A 15,168-nucleotide genomic window follows, 5' to 3' on the forward strand; every position below is an offset into this window, starting at 1 on the left:
TTAGACCACTATCACTAATGCCACTTGCTACCAGGTGTGGTTGCACTGGTGCTGTGGATAGCTAAGACCTCAGACACACCTCACATGCACCATCCGACATAACTTGCTCTTGTATAGCATTAACTCATGATCCTATATATTTTTGTTAATCTCTAAAGTTCCACAGGACTACTCGTTGCTTTCATCTCTATTATTTATGGTACCATAGCATGTGGGAGCCCCAGTCATGGACCAGCACTGTGCAAGGTGCTGTACCAACCATAAATCTCAAAGCACTTTACAAAGGTGGTCAGGATTGTTGTCCCCATTTTACAGATGGGGAAACAGAGGTGAAGTGGCTTGCCCAAGGTCACCTCACAGGCCTGCAGCTGAGTAGGGAATAGAAGCTATGGATTCTGCATCCCAGTTATAGTGCTCTGACCACTAGTTGGGTGGAACCGACAGCCAGCCATGAAGAAGCTCCATATTGCTTCCCCTTCCACACCTCTCCCCAAACTCGCACCTGTCTGCAGCCAACTGTAAGAGTCTCAGTGACAATTGATCCTAACTGGTATGCTGTAGCTTGCGGCAGCTTATGTGCCATCCCGGGCGCTTTGTTCATGGAGAAGATACTACCTTAGAAAAACATTCTGGGACAAATTCTGATCTGGGATGCTCTTGCGGTTCTCCCTTGATGCCAGTGGGAGCTAAGCATACAGACGAGACAGAATTTGTCCCTTCAGTGAGCAATTCCCGTAAAATGAGACATGACACTTAATGGTCTCTTTATTGTTATTAATCATTTATAGTGTGGTAGCAATTAGAGGGCTCAGCCAAGTCCAGGTCCCAGCATGCTGCATGCACTTAAATATGGATGTAGCTTTTCCAGAAGTTGTGGGGTGAGATTTTCAAAAGTGCTTAGCATTGATCTGACTTTGCTCTCATAGAAGACCAGGATTGCCGGGGCATGGGGGGGGGGGGATTTAAATTGCTGCCAGGACATGCTGAGGGCTGGCTGGGGGAGGCCTGGCATGGTCTGGGTGGTGCTGAGGACTGGCTGCCCCTAGGCCTGTCCCTTCTGCCCAAGACTCCGCCCCTTCCCAGGTAGGGTTGCCAGGTGTCCAGTATTGACCCAGACAGTCCGGTATTTTCACCTCCTGTCCATTAAAAAAATTCAGAAAATACTGGATATCTAAAATGTCTGATATTTTCTGATTTTTTCCCCAGCCAAGAGGCGAAAATCCCGGGTGCTTACCTGGTTCCGCAGGGGAGCTGTCCGGCCCAGAGCAGAAAGACAAGATGGCGGACAGCTGTGAACAGCTTGTTAGGGCCAAAAAGCCTCTAAAGCATTTCTTAAAGGGGCCACATATTTTTTTAATTTTTAATTTTTTTAGCTTAATAACTCTCGGGGTCCTTTGTTTTTGCTCAACAGCGTTGGTCTCCCCCTTTTTTCCTCAACAGAATGTTTTCCCCAGTGATTTCTTTTTTTGGGAAGGAGGATGTTCGGTATTTTTGGTTAAACCATCTGGCAACCCTATTCCCAGGGCCCAGAGCCAAGGCCTCACACACGCATATTGCCCAGGCCCCTGCTATGTCTGTCACCAGCCCTGTGGAAGACAATGGGAGCTTTTCCATTGATAACAGAAGGTACATCTACACTAGCCCCCAGTTCGATCTAGGGAGACTAATGTGGGCAACCAAAATTGCAAATGAAGTGCGGGATTTAAATATCCAGTGCTTCATTAGTAAGTTCATGGCTGGTCGCCATTTTAGAAATTGACTAGCCCAAAGTAACTGCCCGCGTCTACATGCGGCAGTGAAACGGGATTCCAAATTAAAGCCCTAAATCGAATTAGCTGTGAAACCTCATTCCAGGAGGAATAACAGCTAATTCGATTTAGGGCTTTAATTCGGAATCCCGCTTCACTGCCGCGTGTAGACGCGGGCAGTTACTTCGGGCTAGTAAATTTCTAAAATGACGACCGGCCGGGAACATACTAATGAAGCGCAGGATATTTAAATCTTGCACTTCGTTTGCAATTTCAGTCGCCCTCATTAGCCTCCCTAGATCGAACTAGGGGGCTAGTGAGACATACGCAGAGAGAGTTAGGTCAATGCAGGGTGTTTTCCACCAACTGCAGTGGGCAGAGGATTAGGCCAGGACTGAGTGCTTTTGCAAATCTCACCTGTCCTTTTAAAGGTGAAAGGTAGATTTCAATTTGGACCTGATTCTGAACACCCTCTGAATGTATGACTCTCATTGAACTCAGGACTTGGGCCCTAACTGTTTTCTTATGTTGTACTCTGCACACTAATACAGACAAGTTCAGAAGATATTAAATCCAGACATACTGAGACTGCTTTGGTTTTGTACAACTGATCCAGAACCCGGTTATCCCAACTTCATAGTTCAAAGGGGCTTGGATGAATGGTTCTGATTCTGTACCACTGCAGCATAAGAGTTCTGTATTACACATTCTGCTTTCACACACAGATTTTCTCTATTACATGGCTTCTAAATTAATATCCAAGAAGCAGAAAGTAACTAAAGGAGTAACAAAGAAAGTCCAGCAAAACTAAAGCCCCGATCCTACCTAGAATTATGCTGGCATGTAAATTTACCGCACTTTGATTGCTGTTCATATGAATTAAGTTCACAGGCCTAAATTTTTGCAGGATCTGCCCCAAGATCATACTATCTAATCACAACACTAAAGGCTTCCCCTCCCACTCTGATTCACTAAATAAAGCGGGTATTTAAAAGCCTTGAGATATTTGTAAAGAATTTTAAAACAGCTTTAACTCATGCAGGTGGTTTGTTTTTTTTTTGGTTTTTTTTTGGTCTGTTACAAAGAAAGCAAGGTATGTTTTCAGTGGAATATTGGCTTAATGTTGACCGATTGTAATGACTTTTTAAACCTAGATTACAGTGGGTGTGATGCCCACGAATGATTCTTGCGATTCCTAACAGACATCTGCCACCTGGTGCTGTAGAATTCAGGGAACACTGCAGAACTCAGAGACTCTCCTCCAGCTAAAGAATAGATTAAGCTCCCGATTCTACAGCTGGATCTACGACCCCTTGTTCCTGTGTAAATCTGATTGCAAGGAACAGGGCTAATTAATAGGACATTTGTTGTTTAAAAGGAAGATCGCCTAGTCTCTAGTCTGGTTTTTTAAGGTTTGAAGGTGGGGAGAAAACTGCCAAAGTGTTAGCTGTCCCATTTGCAGAATTATTGTAGCCATGTTGCTCCCAGCAAGGCACACGGTTTTCAAGGACAGACTTTTCAAGCCAGAAAAACCCCTGTTTTAATCTGTTGTTATTAATGGTGGTGTGGCAGCAAACAAGGCCCTACTGTGCGAGGTGCTGTATACACAACCAGGTAGACACGTTTCTGTCCCAGAGAATTTATGTAACTTAAGCCCGCAGTTCTTCAAAGACTCATGCTTAACTTTACATACTGAGTATTCCCATTGACTTCAAAGGGTACTATTCACAGGCAAACCCTTCTATAAGTCTGTGCAGGACTGGGGCCTCTTTTAAACAAGGGTGCACCCAGCGAGTGTGACAAACCAAAGAGGGAGAAGCTTCAGGGGGTAGCGGAGTTAGTCTATACAGGAAAAACAACAAATGGTCTGCTAGCACTTTATAGACTAACAAAACCATCTACATGTTTTGTTAGTCTATAAAGTGCTAGCAGACCAAAAAGGGAGAGGGTGTCTAAGAAAGGTAAGATCATGGGGTTCCATAAGTTACGTTTGTGCATCTCTTAATGCTTCCAAATCATCTGAAAGTGCTTTAAAAAAAAAAGAAGTTGATAATTTTTGTTAAAAAATAGAAAAAGAAGCCTGTAAACCCCCCGTACTGTATAAAACTCTGGCTTCTATTCAAAGCTGTTAGGGTATCAGTTTTGGTTGGATGTAGTCCTGTAGATTATTCACATGACAGTCTTGCATTAAAGATTAATCTTTAATTCCTGGAGACTCCAGGCCAATCCTGGAGGGTTGGCAACCATAACAGCTGTCCATAACATTCTCCTGTAATTGTAGAGCTGTTAAATGTTTCACAATCACATTGTGTTAAATGATCCAGATTGTGTCTTGCAGAAAGTTGTTCATAATGTTCTGAATCAATTGTGCCTGTATCTATATTATGCAATTATAGCATCCAAGAAAAGGGTTAGAGTTAGGGTTAGCCTATAAAATTATATATTTTTTAAAGTGTATTGTTTTAAAATTATATTGTGTTGTAGGAGTATCGATGACATTTGAACCAAATTGATATGTGGTTGTTTGTTACTGTTGCCTGATACTTCCCAAAATAGGACCCCATTTTCAATTGTTTATAACTTTGCACAACTTTAAACACTCGAGGTGAAGTTTTCCATGCTGGAAGTCTGCCTCAGGCAGCTTTGAAAAAATGTCAGCCGAATGATCCAGCCATTTCTGAGAATGAGGCTAGGGAAAAATACATTTTTTTGCTCTTTTAAGAAATTCCGATGACCTTTTCTTTGCAAAGCTCTAGTGTCCCTGGGCTTTGGAGGAGGGATTTGAAATTTGGCATTTTTGTCAGGGATGTGCGTTTTGCCTTCCCCATGAAAATCTACCCCAATTTGGCCAAGCTACGAGCCTCTGAAAAATAGAAATGTATATGTGATCGGTAGCTAAATTTCCCGAAAGATACCATCCACCAGGGCGCAACAGGACTGTGAAGGGCTGAGCATCTGAACTGAAAACAGGGAGCTTTTCTCTCCTGTGCTCTCAGTGACCCTCTCTGCTAGGCAGAGGAGGAAGTTGCCTGATTCAAATGCAAATGAGACAAGAGTTGGCCCTGCAGGAGAGCTGAGGGACAGATTGGGAGAGCCCTGCAAATCTGTGGATATCCGCTTTATATCCATGGGTATCCACATCTGCAGATGTCAGTACAGCTATCCGCAGCTCATTTTTGTAGATACTGATGCGGATGAGGATAAAAATTTTGTATCCGTGTAGAGTTCTATAGATTGGGACAAGAAGCTGGAAGTAGAGGAGACACTGGAGGCTGGTGGGAGTGTGGAAGAGAGGGAAACAGACAGGGAGTTGGGAGGGAGGGGACTGGAACTGTGGTCAAGGAGATTGGGGCTGAGATGGTGAATGTGGGAGACAGAGAGACAGATCAGATGAGGGACAGTGAGGGGAAGACTGAGACTATCTGGGCACAGGAGCTGTGAAGGTGGGAGGAGCTGGGAATGGCTTGGCAAGGAGACTGGGAGTAGGGTGAGATAAAAAATCCAGAGCGGTGAGACTAGCCTGGCTGGGCACGGAGAATGGGGCCAGGATGAGAAGCCTGAGGGCGGAGACTGCGACTGGCTAGGACAAGGAGCTGAGGTAGAGGGTGAACAGGACTAGCACAGGGACTTGTTGGAGGGAACTGGGCAGAAGGGGTCACCCTTAGTGGGGAAAGGGCAGAAGAGTTTGTGACCGCTGGAACGCACTGCCCTCCAGAGACTGCACGGGAACCTAAGATTCCCCTGCAGTCAGCAAAAATCTGTGAAACCCAGGCAAAGAAGCCCATAGCTCTGTAGTGCCGGTCCATGCGAGGATGATAACTGACTACCAGGGGCCTCACTTGCAAGGGACAAAAAGAGCAACTACCCTTCCAACTTTGGTTTGCCCCTGATTTTCCATAGGTCTATATGCTCTTATTTTGTGCCCCCTCACATCTGATAATATAGTCACATACATGTTCTATATACATAAGTTTGACCCCCTCCCTCTCTCTGAGAATTTTTCTGAAATGACGCCCCTGCCAATTACGGCTCTCAATTACTCTGTTAGCTCAGCCAACCTTAATTCTGGCATTTCCTAATTTTCTGGGTGCTTGACTTTGCAGCCTTAATAATGTTCTTTTAATGTCATGTTTTTGTTTGAATATATAAATATAATTTAATCTTCATCACGTTACACACATTTTAGATAAATAAAAGCAAAAGGATTTCAGAAATCAGATTTACTTTCTACTCCTATGCAGTTTGTTTACTTTCTGCCTTTCTCTCCCTTTGGCCAATTTAAATGGGCTACACAGCTTCCCCTTCTAGGATCTTAAGTTATGCTGCAAACATTGCAGGAGAATTATTCATTTTTTAAAAATCAATGGAATTTTTTAAAAATCATGGAAATGTTTCTGTTGGTCTTAGATTTTTTCAAAGGATATATTTTTCTTTTAACAAATAAATGTCATTTGGATAATACATCCAATAGGCACTTTTAAAAATCTTCTCTGAATTCTAACTTTGGAGCTGCACAATATCCATTTAATTTAAATCATGTATATGACAAATTGTAAATCCTTGTGCAAGCACCTGGAATATCACTGTAAACAGCTAGTGCTAAATGTAAATATCCTATTGTACAACAATCTCAGAATCTTAAACTGAATCATATTAAAAAGCAAGCTCATGAGACACCTAGTGGTCATTAGGAGTATAACAGGAAGGGATGATTTAGCACCAAATTATATTTTACCAAGATGCATTAATTAGCAATGCCAGTCTCACCAAGGTCAGTTTTAGCCATGTTGGTCCCAGGATAATGGACAGACCAGCAGGGTGAGATTATATTTTTACTGGGCCAATTTCTGTTAGTGAGAAAGACATGCTTTTGAGAGTAGCTCGAAAACTTGTCTCTCAACAATGGAGGTTGTTCCAGTAAAAGATAAACTATCTTTGATTATAGGAAAGGATTTTTTTTTTGTTTTAATCAAACAATTTATTTTGAAGGTGTAGGGACCGGATGCAGGACCTGAAAGTAGAAGGATGTGATTGTGGGGCTGTAGCAGAACATGCAATACTTAGAAAACATTAAGTGCAAAGTACATTTTGGAACAACACAAGAAAGGCAGAATTTCATAGACAGAGTTGATGGTAACAGGGTAGAGTCAAACCTTTCATCTGTTGCATGTGCCATGCTAGAGAGCCCGGGGGGACTGAACCTGGGACTGTGGGGTTTTAAAGCCTCTACTCCTTGAACTAAAAGACTCTGTAAGCTAAAGTTGCAGTAGGTGCATCAATATGTAGCCCAACCACTGCTAGAAGGGGAGACAGCATTGCATCCTTTAAAAGGATGCAGGTACTATACTGCAAGCTTAGCCAGCCCTGCTAGCCACAGCAGAGGAGCTTGGGTCATGCATCTGATGAAGTGTTTTTACCTACAAAAGTTTATGCCTAAATAAATCTGTTAGTCTTTAAAGTGCCACAGGATTCCTTGTTGTTTTTGCAGTTACAGACTAACATGGATAACCCTCTGAGACCAAAAAAAAAAAAAAAAAAGTTAAAGCTGGGGCTTAGAGTAACAGCACCTTTAAGCATTTATGCTCAAGTGACAACAGGTGACTTTGACTTTTGTTTTGTAGGCAGGACAAGCTAAAAATCCACATGCGGAAACATACAGGAGAAAGGCCATACCTCTGCATCCACTGCAACGCCAAATTCGTGCACAACTATGACCTGAAGAACCACATGCGCATTCACACGGGCGTCCGACCTTACCAGTGCGAATTCTGCTACAAGAGTTTCACTCGCTCCGACCACCTCCACCGCCACATCAAGCGACAGAGCTGTCGAATATCCAGGCCCAGGAGAGGGCGCAAGCCTGCAGCCTGGAGGGCGGCCAGCTTACTGTTTGCACAGAACGGCCAGTCAAATGAGAAAGGTTTCATGATGCCTCCGACTCTGGAGGAGATGAGCAGCCATCTCGGCACCACAGCCGTGTGCCTTCCAGGCCCCAGCCACAAGCACTTCATGAGTGGGGCCAAGAACTCGCTAAACTTGCAAGATCTAGAGAGCCAGTTTGAAGAAACCCAAATGAAGCTGTTTGGGAGGACACACTTGGACATGGAAAGGAACGGGGGCATCTTTACCTTTGCCCTGGGCCATAACGAGACCATCTCAGCACGGCCATACTTCCCTCTCCCGGACCCCTGGAGCACAGGGTTCAATGGATTGCCTGGACTAAACCATGTAGCCCCAATTTCTGAGGCTAGCAATTAAACCAATTCAACCCATCCATTGGGTGTGGTACATTCTGTACCATTCTTATAGAGTGAATGACTCCCTCTGATTCCTGCCTGCTGTCTCCCATCATCTCACGCCAAATAAATGATTGGTTGCCCATGTGAATCTAGACTGTGCTGCAGCGCTACACCCAAACAAACAACGGACGTTATTCCGAGAGAAGTGCTGCTGTTGATATTAGTCTGTGACTGATGCTTACACTAGGAAATGGGGTTTGAGTGCATCAGTGGCTCCACCAGCAACAGTCTGCTGTCGGTGTCCCTTTAGACCATTTGTACAGCGCTTGGCATATCAGCTGACAAGCTTGTCACCTCCCAACACTAGAGCTTCCCCTTAACTCTCGGAATCCAATTTTGAGGGAGTGGGAAGGGTCAAGCTTCAGGCTGCAGGCTGCTGGTCTTTTGAATGCTTCTGAAAGCCATGGGCCTTAGTGTGGAGGCCACGACAGCACTTCAGAAGGAGATTTCCATGACTTTCCAGATGGTCAGCTTGAACATCAGTGAAGATGGGAAACCATTTTTTTTTTTTGTCACTTCTAAATTCCTTGGTGCTTTTGGGTATAAGAATTGTGTTTTTAACCCCGTAATCAAATGACAAAAACAGTCTGAAAGAGCCAGATTCTTAGCTGGTGCAAATGAATGCCGCACTGTGCAGCTATGGTGATTTACTGCAGCTGAAGGTCTGGTCTCGGGTCTTTCACAATTACTAGCAAATGTCTCTTGACTGAGTTCTGCGCATACAAAGACCCTGCTGTACAGGATCACCTGGGAAAAGGATTCGGATATTGCTCCGAGGATCCTGATTGAAAATGATTATTCTAGAGAGTCCCCAATACAAGACTGTCACTGCATGCTAGTAGAAATCATGTTTCAGCATTTGTCAGCTCAGAAATACAGAGCTTATAACAATGCGCTTCTTATTTCACCTTTTACACAGTGGTGATAACTTCATATTAAGAGTCTGCTGCTGTTAGTTTGATGCTAATACAGAGACTGGTTTAAGTTTAACCAAGGTTTGAAAATGTAAATTTTAAAAACTAGGGTGTGTTCTCTCTTCTTTTTATTGTTATCTTTTGGGTTTAGCAGAATCAAAGGGAAGCAGAGGACCACCTTTTTTTTTTAAATTTCAGTTCATTCATCAAAGGTGCTGCTCTTCAGTCACAATTCAATGAGGGGGTCTCTCTACTGGAGCACTGACATTGCTACATCCAGAGGACAAAATGAGTAGCCTTTTCGGAGTCATTCTCACATATGATTCCCTTTGTCAAGAAGCACTTCAAGCCTAAATAGTTCCTCTCTGCTTTGAGAACACATTTTAAAAAATTACTCTGATGAACTGCCTGACAGGAGTTTTCCCCCTTCCCTTCCCCCCAAAAATAAATTCAGAGATTCTCTGTGAAATGAACAGGGGGACTGGAAAGAAAACTTTTTAAAACTGCATCAGACTTTTTTTTGTATATGTACCGACTTCTTATACAAACTACATTTTGCAGACAACTGGTTATTTCAGGTGTTTTTGTCTACGATTTGGAGTCTTGTAAAGTATCCAAAGATGCTGAGTACTGTATAATCTACAAGAACTTGAAGCAAGGTGTGGTTTTGTTTTTAATTTTGTTGTTTTTGTTTTTTTGTTTTTATTTTTTTTCCTGTTTGTCTGTGGGGCAAAAACCTTTGGAAGTTTTCTATTTATAACTATTTTTATGTGATTGCTTTATGTACAAAAAGAGAAAGGGAAAAAAAAGATTCACAAACAAGTTTGCCTTAGTTAATCATGGGACAATCATCCTTAACTTTTGTTGACCCTATAGATTTTTTAAAAAGACAAGCTACTTTTGCATATTTATTAAACAGTATTAATTGAGTCTCTTAAATTATGAGCAGGACTTGGTTCTTGTGTGTGTGTGGAAAACATTGGAAAGATAAGTCCCAGAAGTTCAACCAATGGCAAGTATTTACAGCAACATTTAAATGCCAGTTTGTTTGCAGAATTATACAAATTTGGCTGTGTCCAAAGGCTTTTTGTAAGATAGTCACTCCTTATTTAATTGTCTAACTACAATGTTTATGGTTAGCAGAAACCATTGCTCTTATTATTTACAATAAGTAAGAAGTTAAGGTTGATTTTCCCCGAATGAGCTCATTTTGGTTATATGTAGCTGGCTGAGATCATTTCATGGTGGGAGGAATATAACAGACTCTATCTCTGCCTTGCAGTTTCTTTACATTTCAATGTTGTGCAGTGATGTCAGGCCACAGGTATATATATACAGGTGGAGGGAAACATTAGAGTGAGCAACTCACTGTGCGTTCCCCATGACTTTTCCATAACTCTGCACTGCTCTCCTAATCATGAACTGCATGTCAATTGTGTCTGTCAATTAAATTCTTTTCAGCTGTTTCTGGAGAGTCAGAGGCTGATGGCATTTATAGCAGTGTGATTCTGTTAGTTGCAATAAAGTCCCTTCTGATTTCAACTGGTGTGAGATCTGAATCCAGCCCTTTGCCTGGACAGGAAATAGGTTTGAGGACATTCTCTCTGAACTATTGATGAGGTGTAGAGTGACCAGATAGCAAGTGTCAAAAAGTGGGACCTTTATTCAGGGATCGGGGGAAAGGCAATATAGTTGCGTATCTAAGAAAAAAATCCCTAATGTCAGAATGGTCCCAATAATATTGGGATGTCTGGTCATGCTAGTGAGGTAGCATCTTCTTCCACTTCTCACCATTGTTATTATGGCCCAGATAATAAAGGTACTTAAGCATATGCCTAACTTTACACATGTAGTATAGTCTTGTTGACTTCATGGCCTATCATTCTTGTCACAGCTAAAAAACGATATAGCTCTCAATTTTTTAGAAAAAGCCAGAAACCTGAAAAATGGGACTAAGACATTAAAAGTCTAAAACCAACAGAGTGTTTGACATTCCTCATAAGAGCAGTGACTAGAAATCATACAGAAAACCACATATAACTCTGTCCAACTGGTAGAGCCCCAGTTGAATCACCTTGAGACACCAGATGTTTGAGTAGCCGGATATTCAGTTAATAAGGTGAAAGGATAAGTGCTAAGTGCTGGTCAAATTTCCCAGTTGGCCACAAACTCCTAAAAAAAGCATGCAGTAATTTCATTCAGGCAGCCATCCTCCTCAGTACCAGAAAGATATCGATAAACTGGTTGATAAGTCATACACACAAAACATATTAGCACTATAGTTACACAATATAATGGGACAGATCATTCTAGCATAATATGTCTACACTGCCGCTGGGATTGTGTTTCCCAGCCCGGGTAGACAGATATGCTCTACTTGAGCTACTGCTCAGAAAGTAGCAGCATAGAAATTGTGTCACAGACTAGCCACCCGAATCCAAGTCTGCTCAGCTCCCCAGGTCTATACTGAGTCTGTGCTGAAAGGCCCAGGCTATTTTTAGCACATTAGCTCATGCAGAGCTAGCGCATGTCTGTCTCCCCGAGCTGGGAGTCACGCTTCCGGCAGCAGTATAAACATACCCATCCCAACCTTAAAGTCTATGAGTCTCGTGAGGCCGCGGTTTTTAAAAGCAGGTGCTGCAAAGAGAGAGAGAGCCAGTTCTGCCAACTTCTGAGCACTCTCCACTACTTTTGTAAGCCTGATAATGGTAATGTCATCATATTTCTTTTGTCTCTGTGAAAAGGCAAAAGAGAGAACTTACCTGCAGAATGTTTCATTCTGTACAGACAGGAGTTTCTCATGAGCCCCCACAAATGGGCAGGGACAGTTGGAGAGTGAGAGCAACTCTGCCACCAGGCCACTTCCCCGTTGGCTGGGTAGAATAGTTGGCCGGGTGCATGAAGGTAGAGAGCTACTGCACAGACAATGGTGAAGGAACCAATGTTTCCAACGCTCATTCTTTTATCATGTGTCTCAAGATAGTTGGTGTTTTACTTGAAGCCCCAGCTCCTGGAGTCAGGTGATTGCAGGAGTCTCTCGGCTTGCATCAAAACCGCAAGTTTGTAGTGTTCAGGCTTGCAGAGAAAAGTGTCAAAATGTCCTTGCCTACAAGGCTCAGAAACCAGAGAGTAAAAGTCCCCACCTTCTAGCATTCTTTGAAAATCCTGTGCTTTTTAAACCAAATTTGTGATTTTGGGGGCTGGTGGAGGAGGCTGATGGAAAGGTTCAAAAATGTAATTCAGGCTAAGCTTAAATATGCTTACTGTGTGCTTTCCCACGCTCTCTTCCCCTTGAAAAATGTGACCTCCTTACAGCGCAGTGTATAATACCTGTGGCCTGGAAATGCCTTTTTAATTGTTTTTTTTATGTGTTGAACCAATGTTTTACTTGACTTGCACTAATTGCTGTAGAGCAGTATATTGTTAGATTTCTTAGGTCTGATTTATTTTTGGTTGTAACCCTATTGGCTAATGAGGTGGCAGTCCTACAAACATACCTGTTGCACATTTTACACCCCTGGACAAAATAAAATATAACCTGAAACACCCAGTATCCTAGATAAGTCTGAATATAGCCACATTGCATCCCAATACCCCAGTCAGCACCATGGAACATTCCGCTTCCTTTTGCAGAGCAACTCAGCACCCAGCAATACCTAGGGCTTGAGCTTGCAAGTCCTTACTTAGGGTACAGCCTCCCATGAAGGTGCAATAGATGCTCCTATGTGGGCTTCAATAGCCTTAAGGGTTAAGCTAAGTCCTCTACATTGAGGGTTTGTCTACGCTTAAAATACTGCAGCCATGCTGCTGTTGTGCTTCAGCAAAGATGCTACCTATGCTGACAGGAGAGTTTCACCCATTGGCATAGGTAATCTCTATCCATCTTCCTGAGAGGCTGTAGTTTTGACTTAGCATGGTCTGCACTGGCAGATAGGTCGGTATAACTGCGTTGCTTAGTGGTATGGATTTTCCACCCCCTGACTGATGTAACTGTATCAACATAAGTTGCTAGGGTAAGACCAGACCTCACTAGGGGTATGTCTAGAATACATGCCTCTGCCCACAGAGAAATGTAAAATAGGCTACCCGACATAGTCAGTGAAGCGGGGATTTAAATATCCCCGGCTTCATTAAAATAAAAATGGCCGCCGCGCTGTGCCGGCTCAGCTGATCGTCGGCACAGCGCGCGAGTCAAGATGCGGATCAGTCAACAAGGGAAGCCTTTGTCGACCGCTCCTGTAAACCTAGGAGGATGGTGAAGCACTGGAATGGGTAGTTTTGAGAGTTGGTTAGAGGTTTTTAAGAAGAGGCTTGACAAAGCTCCAGCTGGAATGATTTAGTTGGGGTTGATCCTGCTTTGAGCGGGAGTTTCAATTAGGTGACCTCCTGAGGTCTCTTCCAACCCTAATCTTCTATGACTCTATGATCATAAATCCCAAACTCCCTGCAGATCCAAGCCCCTATTCAGAAAACAAACCTTATTCTGCAAAGCATCGAAGCATGCACTGAATGGAAGTCCCACTCCCATCCTCATGTGTACAGGACACAAAAGGTTTGGGTGGAGGCAAGAACTGGTGTTTCTGAGAGAACTTAAGCACCAGCCTCATGTTCCTCAGGCACTCAGACTTCAGTTTTGTAACAGCTAGGCGTTGCAACGAGAGCGACACAAGATTTTGCAGACAAAACTTTTTTTTCACAAACAAATGCAATTTAGGATCAACTAAAACATTTCAGGCAGTCATACTGAATTCGCCGAATTGGTGCAATAAAAAAAAATCAGTAAATTTTTAAAAAATTGAAACATTTTGTTTCTACATTGTCTAAAGGAAAAGCTTCCAATTTTCCGTATCAGTGATTTTCTGGTCAAATTTTACTTCAATTTTATTTTGTAAAGGTTAAAACAAATCTAGAAAAGTAAAAGAAACACATTTTTCCCTCCTTTTTCAGTTTGCCTAAACCATTGAAAAACATTCATCTTTAAATCCAACAAACTCTGCATCTTGGCAGGGGTTAGATTGTGTGAAGTCCCATCTAAGCCACATTATGATGTCAGGGATTTTTGGTTTTGAATGTTTCAATTTTTTCAGAGCAAAGCGCCAGTCTCTAGGACTTGGATGCCAGAGCAACTTTGGCTCCAAAGTGCATAAGTTGCTTTTGAAAATGACTTAGGATAGGCTCCCAAGTCTGAATGGCACAATACCTAAATACCTTTAAAAATCTAGGCCAACGCTCCTTGCTACCTCTTGAGGCTGATGCCTCTTGCTACTAGGCAGGAGAAATTTGGCAGTTGCCTAGCAGTGCTCTCATGAATGCAGGCTCAGAATGCCCTGCATTCCATCTTCAGCACAACACTGTTTACTATGCTCTTCTGCTCCCAACATACTGCCCCCCGCCCCCACCCATGCTGCACAGGATCAAGCTCTTACTGAAGTCCTGGGTCTGTTTTAACGACGGTTTAAGGTTGGTCTACACTTGTGGCAATGTGGGGGTTCTCAAGCCTTATTTTTTCTGAGGTAGGGTTGCCAAGGGTCCAGTTTTGGACTGGAACACCTGGTTGAAAAGGGATCCTGGCAGCTCCGGTCAGCACTGCTGACCAAGCCATTAAAAGTCTGGTCAGTGGCGCGAAGACAGGCTTCCTGCCTGCGCTGGCTCCGTGTGGCTCCTGTAAGTGGCTGGAATTTCCCTCCAGCTCCTAGGTGGAGCATGGCCATGAGGACTCTGAATGCTGCCCCTCAAGGGCCGGCTCTGCAGCTCCCATTGGCTGGGAACCCCAACCCATGGGAGCTGTGAGGGTAGTGCCTGCAGATGGGGCAGCGTGGGAGTCAGAGGGAAAAGCCAGACACTTCTGGGAGCTGCCTGAGGTAAGTGCCATCTGCAACCTGCACCCCTTGCCCCCTCCTGCCCCTCAACCCCCTGCCTGAGTTCCATCCTGCATTCAAACTCCCGGAGTCTGTACCTCTCACCTCCTGCCACATCGAAATCCCTGCCTCAGCCCTGAACTTCCCTCATCACTCAAACTCCCTCCCAGAACCCACATTCCCTCTGAGACGCCAAACTCCTCAGTCCCAGCCCAGGGCCCACACCATGCACCCTTTCATTCCCTGCCCCACCTCAAAGCTTGCACCCTTAGTGGAACCTTTACCCTCTCTCAATGCCCTACTGGAGTCCAGAGGCCCTATTGCACCCTGAACCCTTCATTTCTGGCCC

General features: G+C 43.6%; 1 protein-coding gene across 4 annotated transcripts in view; it reads left to right on the top strand.

The window, feature by feature from the left end:
- Positions 1 to 12,507, top strand: part of ZBTB7C (zinc finger and BTB domain containing 7C) — a 317,379-nt gene extending 304,872 nt beyond the window's left edge. For all 4 annotated transcript variants that reach the window (XM_075932697.2, XM_075932700.2, XM_089779457.1 and 1 more), the window contains one exon: positions 7,370 to 12,507. In XM_075932697.2, the coding sequence (XP_075788812.1) occupies positions 7,370 to 8,006 (637 nt within the window). In that variant the 3' untranslated portion in view covers positions 8,007 to 12,507. The remainder of the gene's footprint in view (positions 1 to 7,369) is intronic.
- Positions 12,508 to 15,168: the final 2,661 nt, after the last annotated feature.

The sequence above is a fragment of the Pelodiscus sinensis genome, chromosome 6, assembly GCF_052426305.1.
Source record: "Pelodiscus sinensis isolate ZL-2025 chromosome 6, ASM5242630v1, whole genome shotgun sequence".
NCBI lineage: Eukaryota > Metazoa > Chordata > Testudines > Trionychidae > Pelodiscus > Pelodiscus sinensis.